Raw genomic sequence first — 12,384 nt, 5'->3', positions numbered from 1 at the left:
AAAGTTACTAAGTATAATAGCTCGTGTTAGCTTAACAGACCAGTCTCCACAAACAGCACCCGTTCACGAGTATGACGCGTATCTCAGCCATCGCCTCCCTCAACCTTCATTCGGGAAAGTGGCGACCCGATCAACAACGCCACCGTAAGCAAAGACTTTTAAGCGAGCATGACATGTTCAAGCTACCGGCCTATATTAATATTAAAATAGTAATAACATGTAGCTGTAAGACACGGCATTTTGTGCTCATATGTTACATAAAAAGACAGTAATATAGCTTCACATAATTACTAGCCTAAGTTGACTTAGAGATGTAAAGGTCTCTAAGTGTCAGAAACATTAAAAATATAGGTAAGTATGTACAATCAAAAATAAAAATCAAATAAATAAACCTACCTACCTACCTAAAAGTACATCCGTTCCACACCAATTTTGGAGGCTAGCCATAAGCCGCGCGTGGCGCTGTCGCCATCTAGCGGCCATATCTGTCCTGATCGTAACAGACTTGTTTTGTTAGAGAGTGAATCTTCTGTACCTAGTACATTTATTCTGTGCTAGGGGCGGCAAATTACGACAAAATAATTCGCTGATGATAACAAGAAATAACACAAAATGTAGTCAATATGACGGGTGTTGAGAAAGGGGTGGCTACAGGGCCTGGAGCCTAGGGCGGCAAAGACTGCAAATCCGCCACTGATCTAGACTCCCGGAACTCTAAAAATAAGATTTATCAGATTGTCTCTTTAAAAAAAAGTTTAAGTTAAAATGTCCTGGATGAAATGAGTCAAAGGAAACCAAAACTATATTTATAAATAACGGATTGATTTATTGAATGAAAGTGAACGCTAAAAAACAAAAACTTTTTCCGATACCGGGAATCGAACCCGAGCCTCCTGGGTGAGAGCCAGGTATCCTAGCCACTAGACCATATCGGATGTTACATGTAGTAGCGAAATTAACCCATTGATTGCCGAAGACGCGAATTCGCGTCATGAAACTATTTAATTATAATATACCCCTTGTCACGCTCAGTAAATTACGAGTATATAGGATAATTGCGTCAGTTTCCGCCCACTTGACGGATTAGCAAATTTCAATTGATATAATTTTTATGTAGACAAAATTGTTTAAATATTATGGATTGCAGGGTCGGTTGCACCAAACTGTTCGTATCGTTAAAGAGTTCGCTAAATTTTTATGTATGGAAAGTTTCATAGTAAGGCGCCGGGGCGCGCCGGCTGACGTTGATCAGTCTGTCAAATGTGGTTGGTGCAACTGGCCCTAAGTCCAAATATGTGCAGCAATGAATGTTTATATTCAAATTTCGTCAATTGACTAAATTCTCGCATGGTCAGAATGGAAACAAGAAATTAATGAGACAACGATATAAATTTCATTTAAAATATTTATTTATTACTCAATACTGAGAATAGAATTGCCTTAACGCAGCCACCTTTACACTATTTTACGGAATTTGTGCATTTCCGTCGACGCAATTTTCCAAAACCTATTGCAATTCAATTCAGTCATGCCATAACCCGCCATGATATTGGCCGGTCGAAGTATTTTACAGATGGCGCCATAAGTTTTATTTTTGGCCTGGATGCTAGCCCTTTAATCTCCTAGGTTGCCAACTTCATTGCAATTTGGCAAAAACGTTATAAAGTCGGACCAAAAAAACTCTGCAGCGGACTTGATAGCCCACGCAGTGCAAGTGTCATTTAAATACGGCATAATTTCATAGAAGTTCGACGTTTAAAATAACACTCACTGCGTGGGCTATCAAATCCGCTGCAGACTATTCTTGGTCTGACACTAGGATACCTTCATTATTCTGCATGTTCTTCTGTATAGTTTTTTTAAGTTCAAGTTTTAGTTTATGACTTAATTTTAGTTCATGGTTATAAAATTGTCAATTTACACAAATATAATAAAACTGCCCTGGATAGTCTATACTTGCCGTAAACTGGGGCGTCTTAGTGTAAAACGGGGCAACTTTGTCATACAAGTCGATATAATTCAAATTCACCCCAGTTTAACGTTACGTTTCGTCTAGGAAGATTGCGTCCGCGGCATTTAATGCTTTCAATTGGCAAGGTGATCTCAAATGCACCGTTACAACTAATAGGAATCTACTCTTTGTCACTTCTAACAGTAATATATAACCAAATATATCCTCAGATCTTATAATTTCTGGAATGGAATACAACTGAACTATAAAACTACTTTGGATATAAATAAATAGGTTTAAATAAATGATAAATAATGATAATTGACATAATTTGTTTTTTTTTACAATTAAATAATTACAACGAAAAGGAAAATAAGAAAGTTATTATCTTGGCGACATAAAAATAAACTTTTGCTGTCTAAAATGGGCGTAGGCATAATTGTCACTATTTAAGAACCCACAAGTAGGCAATGTAGTAAGTTAGGGTTACCATTGAAAATGGTTTCAGAATTAGACTGCAAGTATGAAAGGACCTGTACATTTCATGTACAAATTTTGCATAAATTTATGCCCCCAAGATAATAAATCTATTATAAGAAGCACCGCAGATGTTTAACAACCGAATAACTACAATTTTACAATAAGAGATCGCAATCTATAATACAAAACTGAAAAATAACAATTTACGCACAGGATATAATTTTTTATAATCATAATTTTATATAATACTCTTTACTTCCTAATAATGGTTCTGGATATTAATGTACTATAGCATCTTTTTAAAGGATATAATTCTCTATTTGGGCAGGTAGGCTAGTTATATTTGCTGAATTATCTATTACATCTAAACCCTCATAACTTATGTATAGTTAACACTAGCTCAGTACTTGTATCTTGTTGATATTGTAATTGTAACAACAAGTACTGATAAACTAGTGTAATGTAGGCATTACCCTAGTTGACACGCACTCAAATTCAAAGCCGCAAGGCAAATACCTAAAATACTTTGGCAACCGATCGCGCATCAAAAACAGTATTTGTTGCAAGGTGATATTTATATATATATTTTAGTCAAGATTTTGATCAAAGTCACCCCTTGTTCTACGTAATCCCGGATTACGACGTTTCAATTTTGTATTATAGCAATAATATGTTGTATAGTCAACACAAATTAGATTAGAGAGTACATGATTTTCAATAGATCAATGGATCCATAACCAACAAATGATGTAGAGTTATAGTTGCGTGAGCGGTTGATAAAGTAAAAACATCAATAATGACAATTACATTTTGTTTCACTTCTCTAAAGTCTAATTTAAGAGCGACACACCGAATTATCATTATTATTGCTAACATATTTTATAATAAGTAGTTTAATTTTGGGCGAAAATTTAAAAATAAATTTCTAAGCTTAAAATAGCGTAGAAAAATTCCTAAACGCATTAGATATAATGCAGTTTGGTAACTCAGTTCAACCTTGCGTTTGTTAAGGTAGCGGGTATCCACAAATAAACTTTATCTTGTCTAAGTTTCACGATAACAAAAACAAGGTTGAAATGTGATGGTGCAAAGAAAAAGTCCCACTTATTCTCCACTATCACAAATGATTTACCAAGCCCAATCACCGAAATGCAGCCACATATTAAGCCCAGTTACCATACATAAATGCCTATGTATCAAATAATTAAAATATTACAACAGCCGCTTGACCTACACTTAAAATTAAATAAATTCCGAATTCATATAAATGCTTCATGTTACGCCATTACTACATTTATATGTTACGTTAACCGGGGCGAGTGTAAACGAGGGGCCAATGTAACAACTGTCATGGAGTAATAAACATTATAATGTAACATAAGTTGGAATTGGAATAAGCTTACATTGCATGAATATTGTTTCTTTAAATTGAGAAGTTTAACACCTATAATCAGGTTTACTCCTTAATCTAGATTGATCAAATATTATATTCACATTGACACGCGTATCGATTTCATATTCGCCCCGATCAAACTTTAAATTAAGACAATTATTGCCACATCAAAGACGTTCAACTGAGAACCATTGCAACCCAGTGAGAAAAAATTAGCCAGACTAAATAAAAATGTCAATATCACAATGACATGTCAATGTCTCGTTTTACACAAGTCCATAGGAGTGGTCAGTTTTCAATGACATCGGAAAACTCCCTCACTTTGGACTTGTTATAACTTGGTTCGCTCTAGTTTCTCACTTTCTCGGGAAATCACATGCGAGTTTCAATTTGTTTCACATCGCGGTATTTGATCGGTCGGCTGAATCGGATGTAACCTCACGCAATGTAATTATTAATCGAATGCGATTTCCCGCGCCGTCTAAATGAGCCCTTAGGAACTTTCATAAGCGATCAGGCATACTAGTACAAAGTTAATGTGAAATTCCTTCTGTGCTTAGAAGAAAGTTTTCCATTCTCAATTGAACATATGATATGCTATGTTGATCTTAGGAATCGATTTTATTTTCTGTTAAATAAAAAAAAATCGTGGTTTGTGTAAACCTAGGGACTTGACGAACGTTGCAACTGCTCAATAATTTTTTACAATTTCTTGTCGGACTATAGCTGCATCACAATAAGAGACAATTAACCCGCGCGTCTTAATACCCAGGTACATGTTTCTTTACGTATAAGATTGACACTTACGTCTATCACTTTTTATAACCCAGGCACTACAGAAAATGACTTTTGATTAGTCTATTTACTACACAATCATCCTGATTTTGTACATCCGCCATCGCGGATATATTGGAGCGGCTAAGGTGTTCAAAATACCTGAACATGCAGTTTAATATTTTTATAATAGAGCTTTTGTTCTGATATTTGTGAACTCCTGTGGCCGCTCCGATATATCTGTATAGAAAATTTTGGGAATGTAACTCTAATTTTAGTATAAGTAGTTTGGTATTTTAAACCAAAGTTTATAATGGCTTAAATCCTAAGATCAACTGAACATTAGGCAACTTAAGTAACTGAAAGCAACTAAAATTAACGTGAAACGCCGAAGTGCCACAGACGCTTGGCGCCGATACGTCGAAACGATACAACTACTGGATTAAAATTAAATGTATCTACATACTTATCACAGTGGGGATCTGTGAGGTTTTCATATAAATTACAGCTCGATATTACATTGATAATAGTCCGTCTAAGCTAGCTACCGCACAGAACAAAGTGAGGGTGTGTCATTATAAAATATATATTTTCATAGAAATTTGACATTAATGATGACATAGCCACACTTTGGCCGCGCAGAGTTAGCTTGGTTTGACTCTACACGTTTTTTTACTTCTACTTTCGAGACATTATTGAATTGGCATCGTACCTATATAGAATCCTTTTTTAATCCACTATTTCAATAGGTATTTTTTTGTATTTATGGAGCCATATTTCTAAAATTAATGTTGTTCTAAGACTTCTATATTCTACATAAGAGAAGTCTTTGATTGGCACCCAAATCTTTACACGAGTAAGCACGATTTTCATTTCTCTTATCTCTAAAACTAGGTCCTATCTGTTGGTTGTATTATCTGACAAATCTTTTATTGGGTACAATTTTAGGAGATTATCTAATTCTCAACATTAGTAGTTGTGATTCTTCCATTAAGCTGTATGCTGTATGTCAAACACGATTCAATATCGTAAAATTTATATTATTTAACATCGAAGACAGCTTTTTTCGACGAAAATCAAGCAACAAAATTACTGCTTTTATGATACTTTCAATGTAGCCCCGTTTATTAAAGTCACCCCAGTTTATAGGTATTCTATATAATCTTAAAATGCCAATGTAATATCGAGCTACTAAGGGAGCTGCTACTGAAGGTTCTTTGGTAAATCCGGACTTCCGGACCCGGTTCTCCGGAATCCCGGAACCGGATTTTATTGCACACGGCTGGAAAACCTCTAGCAGATTACATAGTTTAGTTAAGCTTAATATTAAAATTATAATGCACTCGCATCCGATTGCTTTTGTACAATTTATTATTATAATTATGTAGATAAGAGTTTTTATAATTAGATACAAGTTTAACCTTTTGAACATCACAGACGGCAATTGACGTCAACGCAAAATCATGACAACGACGCCAAAGACGCCATTTGACATCAATCGTTTTTTGATTAAAATCTACTGAAAAACACCCCTCTTTTACGTTGGCATTATTTATTCACAGTTAAAACTAAATATTACCCCTGTGACGTCAGTGGCACGGCAAATGGATGCGCCGTTTGGCGTTCAAAAGGTTACCTATTTTTAAATTATCACGTTTAATGTCAACAAAAAGTACCTACTTCCAAAGATTGAAGTAAATGTAACATTTATCTTTATTATATATACTGTATAATTTAGGATTGGCTGACTTTTAGCGTGTATATACTCGTAGTTTTCTTGCAAATAATAGGTATTTTAGTTCACCCAATTCCGATCACTGTTAAAACCTGCACACAAACTGATTTTTTTTATCCTTGGACACATCCCTAAGGGGGTAAAAGGGGGATAATATCAGTACAGGAGTAGTAAGGGGTACTATGTACAGACAGGCTCACACCTATGCGGGCAAATGCTAGTATTTTTACAACAATGTCGTCATATTAAATATCTAGTCGCTATTTCGATGAAACATATAAATGTAAAAAGCAATCGAGATTGGAGAGCATTAGGTATACGTGACAGTTTCAGACAAAATGTACATTGTCGATTGTCTATAACAGCTATTTCTAATTGCATCTTTATAGTACTATGGCTTTATGGACAATCAACAATGGTACATTATTCTTATGAATGTCACATTTGTCTCCGCGCGTTGGCCGTAGCTGCAGCGTCAAAAACAATAGTAACCCACTATTGTGGATACATTACATAAATTATTATGTTTCACATACTGTGAACAACATAAATCATTACCGTGGACTATACGACCAACATAATTTGTTATGTTCCACATACTATGTCAACATAAGTCATTTTATTACCGACATAATTGACCACCTCAAATAAATGTTTGCTAAAATATTGAATGTATTTGTGACCATAATCATGATAATTGTTTATAGGAACTATACGAAACGACACTAAATTAATGAACTTAGCTAAAAATGTTACGATAAATTTATATAGACTGACCACGCTAACTTTACAGTAAGAATGCATACATCCTTTATAAGCTCCATACTTGACGTAGCATTTTGCATGAAAATTTAGCGTGCCCCGACTACCCAATTTGGTCACAAAATACCCAATATAACTTATATTGGCCTCATAATAATGAAGATTCAGTTTACAACAGTCAATAACCAATATGTTGGTACCAAAACACTTACTCTTGTCAAAGATTATGATCAACATATTCATTATATGACCAACACTGACTAATAGGCGAGTCATTGACATATTGCATGAATCCTGGACAGTGTACGAATCCAACCAATGTAGGACGAAGCCAGCCAATGTAGAACGAACCCAAGATAATTTTGGACGAATCCATGACATTGTTGTAATCCAAGCCAACTTTGGACGAATTCGAGGCAACATTGGACGAATCCAAGCTAACGTCGGGAGAACTCAATGCGATATTGGATGTATCCAAGTCAGTGTTGGACGAATCCAACCCAATGTTGGACGAATTCCGGCCAATGTTGGGAGCGGTGGTCGCTCAGAGGTCAGTCCGCGGCGAGTCGTCGTCTTTCTCTAATGTCGGTTTGATCGTTTCTAGCAGGTTTTTGAGAGCTTGCTCCGTCTGAAACAATAATTAATTATAAAAACAAACTTATCATTAAGTCTAGTAGTTAAATCTATGTATAAATATTGCTATAAGTCACCGAGAGGAACTTGAGTTATACTACCTGCAATTATGGATATTCATTGTTCATATGTCTAAAAAGAAAGATTCAGTGACATTTTGTTCAATGATTTTAACACAGTATATAAAAGTTTCGGTATAGGTCGAATCTAAGACAAAACTGAACCTTCGGTGATCCCGTTTCGGAATGCTTTTATAGGTGGCACAACACTTCGGTTGTCAATGGCAAGTACCTCCGGTCGAATATCAACCATATATGGGTATAAAGGCACTCATTTTCATATAGAGTGACCCATTTTCTCTGTCTCCTGCAGATAAAAGTCAAAGTATAAAAAATAGTTTATTCAAGTAGGCATATTACAATGCGATTATGAACGTCAAATAAAGCTATACCGGCTCCAACCCTACACCTGCCTCGAGAAGATTTAAATCCCCCCTCAATCGGAGGAGGGTACCCAATATGGGACCGGCAACAAACTCGGCGGGACACATTTTTTCAAAACATTATGTTTACCTGCGCTAGATGGTGTCGCGCCGCGTCGAGCGCGCGGCGCCAGGCCAGCAGCTGGCCGCGCTGGCGGCGCGAGTGCGACTCCAGCAGCGCCGACCAGTCCGCCAGCTGAGCCCCGCTCAGCGAGTTGATTCTGCAAACAAATAACATAACCACAGAATAAATAATACTACTAAGTACAGAAGACTCACTCTCTAACAAAACGCGTCTGTGACGATCAGCACAGATATGGCCGCTAGGTGGCGACGGCGCCACGCGCGGCTTATTGCAAACCCCAAAATTGGGGCCGAACGGATGTACTTTTAGCTACTTGTAGCAAAGCGACGAAATCGCGGAGTGAGACACGCCTGACAACTGTCAGTGACAATATTGTCCACGCAACGCGAACTTTTATCCATTCCCGGCATACCCCAGTTTGACGGGTGTTATTTGTTTTGACTTTTAAAAATGTTAGAACAAGTAAACCTTACTATATGTCGATGTCGACAGAATGTGACGTTTTCAACGAAAAGGTACTACACTGGCGGTTATTGTCGATAAGGTTAATTTCAAATTGAAGTTTTATGGAAATAGCGTCTTATTGATTTATAGCAAAATCCTATTGCTGTTTTAGCAGGACGCATCAAATACGACTCGTACTTTAGTTGCGGTTTGATTTTCACATATGACAGCGTGATGAGGAAAAATAGCATCTTTTAAAGTGCGATCTAAAATAGTAGAAATTACTAATATAAAACGAAAAAAATTCCATATTAAATTGTTGCTATGTTTAAGCATTTTACGTCAAAAATGTGACAGTTACGTAAGAAGTGACGCCCTCAATAATTTTCTACAATTTCTTGTAGGAAAATAATAGAAATTAAATAAAAAAATCCATACTAAATTGTTGCCATGTTTAAGCATATAACGTTACGTAGAAAGTGGCGCCCTCATATATTTTCTACTATATTATGTAGCACGTACGTTACGTTACGTACGTTAGTTGTCAAGTTGAGTGAGATGTATAACTAAGTCTTATTGTTTAAATGTTACCTGTTCTGCAGCTCCGCGGCGTCCATAGCCTTCGGCGCGGTATAATAGAGTCTGTAGTAGAGCAGAGCGTTGAGCAGCAGTAGTAGCACCAGTATGCCGACCAGCCAGGAGCTGTTCTGCCCTGCCGGCCGGGACACGCTGGCCCGGGGTGCTAAGATGGCCGTTGTGGGTTTTACGACGGAAGCTGCGGCCGCCTCTTGTGATGATGCTGAAAAAAACAAATATTTTCTATATAGTTGGTCAAACACATCTTGTCGGTAGAAAAAGGCTGCAAATTTGAAAAAAAAAATATATTCGCGCCTTTTTCTACTGACTACATTTGCTTGACCATTTATAGATAGCATAATAAAATTAGGTTTGAGATATTTGATCGACCCGAGCCGCTAGGCTGAGCTAAAGGATGTCAATTTATCGATGTGGCACGCTCTTATGGCTCTATAAATGAAATCATTTCAGATATTTATGCGGCGTTCGAAGAGTAACATATTATTGCAGGTGACAGTACAAACCTTACGTAATGTTTCCCAAAAAAATTGAGTTTTAAAGGGTGTTTTTTTTATAATACGTTTGGGCGAAGACTGCTATAATAGCTATCTATATCACATTATTATATTCATTCATACATATTCATATATTTAGGCATAATAATTCGTATTATCATCATCATCCTTGGCCTGTAACATCAACAAGATTATGGTTTATGGCTGGCACCCGCGGGCCGGACGCTTTGGGTGTCGGCGGGCCGTATTTGGCCCGCGGGCCGGGGTTTGGAGAGCCCTGGTTTAAACAGTGTCCATGAGAGTGCGGCACTTCCGCAAACTACTATTGCACTATGGCACTTTCGTATTATACATGTGTTTATTATGGGTCTCTAATGTTTCCCAAATAGTTTTAAGTCATAATGTATTGTTTGTCCCAATTTTCGTTAGTCATAATTGTTTTTTCTCAGAAACGCGTAACTTTTCAGGATCGCCATAAAACAAACCTAACCTAACCCATCTATACTAGAATAACCTTACGAAAATCCCGAAAAGTTAACGGTTTCAGTTTTATGACTAACGATAATACGACAAACAATACATTACGACATAAAACTTTATGGGAAACAAAGGGACCCCGTTTATTATAAAAGGACGAATAGATGGTACCTGTCTGCCTCCTCGTGCGCCGGCCCTTCCGCTTGGCGGGCTGCGCGCCCTCCGCCTCGGCCAGCAGCCGCGCCTCCAGCAGCCGCCCGAAGTCGTCCAAACCGGACATCGTGTTCTTTTCCAGGAATGCTGGTAACATAACATCATATTTATAAGCTTTTTCTCAAAAATGGACGGCAAAGTCGACTTTGCCCTCTAAAAAATAGGTCGCGAAGCGTGTAGTTTATGGTCAGTCAAAAATTAAAAAGTTAAAAACATTGCAGTCTCGATTTTGGGACTGCAATGTTGCATACAAATTCCATTATTTGTCGAGTTCCAAACTTTTTAAAAGTTGAAATGGCCATATCAAATGAAGGCACAGGCAAACAGATGATTAGTACCGCGACTATTTAGTTGTCTCAAATAGGTTGGCGTATTTTATTTTTTTATTAAAAAAAATAAAAAGGCGGCAAGGGCTTTTTTCTGTGAAAATATATACGTAAGAATGTTGCTTTTGTAAAATATTTCTATGATATTTATATTTCTTGCACCATTTTTGAGAAAAGCACTATATATGACTCGGCTGGAAGGCTACTTGCTGACTTCGGATTCAATTAAACGGACTCCCAAGGTCGTCCGTTTAAAACGAATCCTCAGCCTGCAAGTAGCTACTTCCGAGCCTCGACAATAATGTACTATTATTTAACATGCAAGCAAAATTAGACTCTTCTTCCTCGCGTTATCCCGGCATTTTGCCACGGCTCATGGGAGCCTGGGGTCCGCTTGACAACTAATCCCATGATTTGACGTAAGCACTAGTTTTTACGAAAGCGACTGCCATCTGACCTTCCAATCTAGAGGGGAAACTATGCCTTATTGGGATTAGTCCGGTTTCCTCACGATGTTTTCCTTCACCGAAAGCGACTGGCAAATATCAAATGATATTACGTACATAAGTTCCGAAAAACTCATTGATACGAGCCGGGGTTTGAACCCGCGACCTCCGAATTGAAAGTCGCACGCTCTTACCACTAGGCCACCAGCGCTTTTTTTGCAAGCTAAATTATAGACTGACTTTCCATTATTCGATTGAGCTGAAACTTCACAATCTTCACATACATGTGTAAATTGGACGACAATGCAATATTATGGCACCATAGAGCTGATCTGACGATGGGCACGACAGGAAGTGTCCATAGGAATTAGTTGTCCGTTGAAAGAAAAGTACAGTCAGCAATAAAAGCTTGTATTAATAAAAAAACAGGCCAGGTGCGAGTCGGACTCGCCCACCAAGAGTTCCGTACTTCCTAGTATTTGTTGTTATAGCGGCAACAGAAATACATCATCCTTGAAAATTACAACTATCTATCACGGTTCATAAGATACAGCCTGGAGACAGACAGAAGGACGGTACTGTCTTAGTAATAGGGTCCCGTTTTTACCCTTTGAGTACGGAACCCTAAAAATTAAAATTTTGACAAATAACTTATTTAGACATGTGCTAACGTACAAATGCATTATACGCGCATTTTGAAGTTATTGTAAACAATACGCAAAAAGCCTATCATTATATTGTGATAAGACCAGCTGTTGTTACAGTCAGCAGCAGAAGTAGGTAAGCGGGCGATGCGTTCAAAATGATCTTGACGCCACTTTATTGTTAAGAAAATAAGAGCGTATCAAGGTTTACCCCGCCAGCAACTTCTGCTGCTGACCTCTGTCTTTATGTATTAAGTGTGTTCCTTTGTAAATGCTTCTAAGCGTAGTCTGTGACATGTGCATTCTTACCTTTAACCATGGGCCACATGTTTTTTTTATACCGCACTTGTGCGAAAAGCTGCAAACTTGTGGAATTTTCTGCTACCCGCTGTAACAAATAAATAATTATTATAGCCTCGTTCCGCCCAATGTACATTACGGTGTACACT

At 37.4% G+C, this 12,384-nt stretch overlaps 2 protein-coding genes and 1 non-coding gene across 3 annotated transcripts in view; all 3 read right to left on the bottom strand.

The window, feature by feature from the left end:
- Window positions 1-12,384, bottom strand: part of LOC134668133 (thymosin beta) — a 113,217-nt gene that overhangs the window by 55,919 nt on the left and 44,914 nt on the right. The window lies entirely within an intron of this gene.
- On the bottom strand, window positions 864-935 carry Trnae-cuc (transfer RNA glutamic acid (anticodon CUC)). Its single transcript has one exon. It is a non-coding gene; the product is annotated as a tRNA-Glu (tRNA).
- Window positions 1,388-12,384, bottom strand: part of LOC134668379 (protein Aster-B-like) — a 49,261-nt gene continuing 38,264 nt past the window's right edge. Inside the window, exons 14-18 of the mRNA XM_063525859.1 lie at window positions 12,245-12,323; window positions 10,478-10,606; window positions 9,330-9,537; window positions 8,301-8,430; window positions 1,388-7,723 (exon numbers count right to left, since the gene is read on the bottom strand). Coding sequence (XP_063381929.1) covers window positions 7,640-7,723; window positions 8,301-8,430; window positions 9,330-9,537; window positions 10,478-10,606; window positions 12,245-12,323 — 630 coding nt within the window. The 3' untranslated portion in view covers window positions 1,388-7,639. The remainder of the gene's footprint in view (window positions 7,724-8,300; window positions 8,431-9,329; window positions 9,538-10,477; window positions 10,607-12,244; window positions 12,324-12,384) is intronic.

This window comes from Cydia fagiglandana, chromosome 10 (genome assembly GCF_963556715.1).
Source record: "Cydia fagiglandana chromosome 10, ilCydFagi1.1, whole genome shotgun sequence".
In the NCBI taxonomy this organism is placed as follows: domain Eukaryota; kingdom Metazoa; phylum Arthropoda; class Insecta; order Lepidoptera; family Tortricidae; genus Cydia; species Cydia fagiglandana.
Note: the sequence above shows the minus strand (reverse complement) of the source record. Positions and strands in the feature narration are given on the sequence as shown.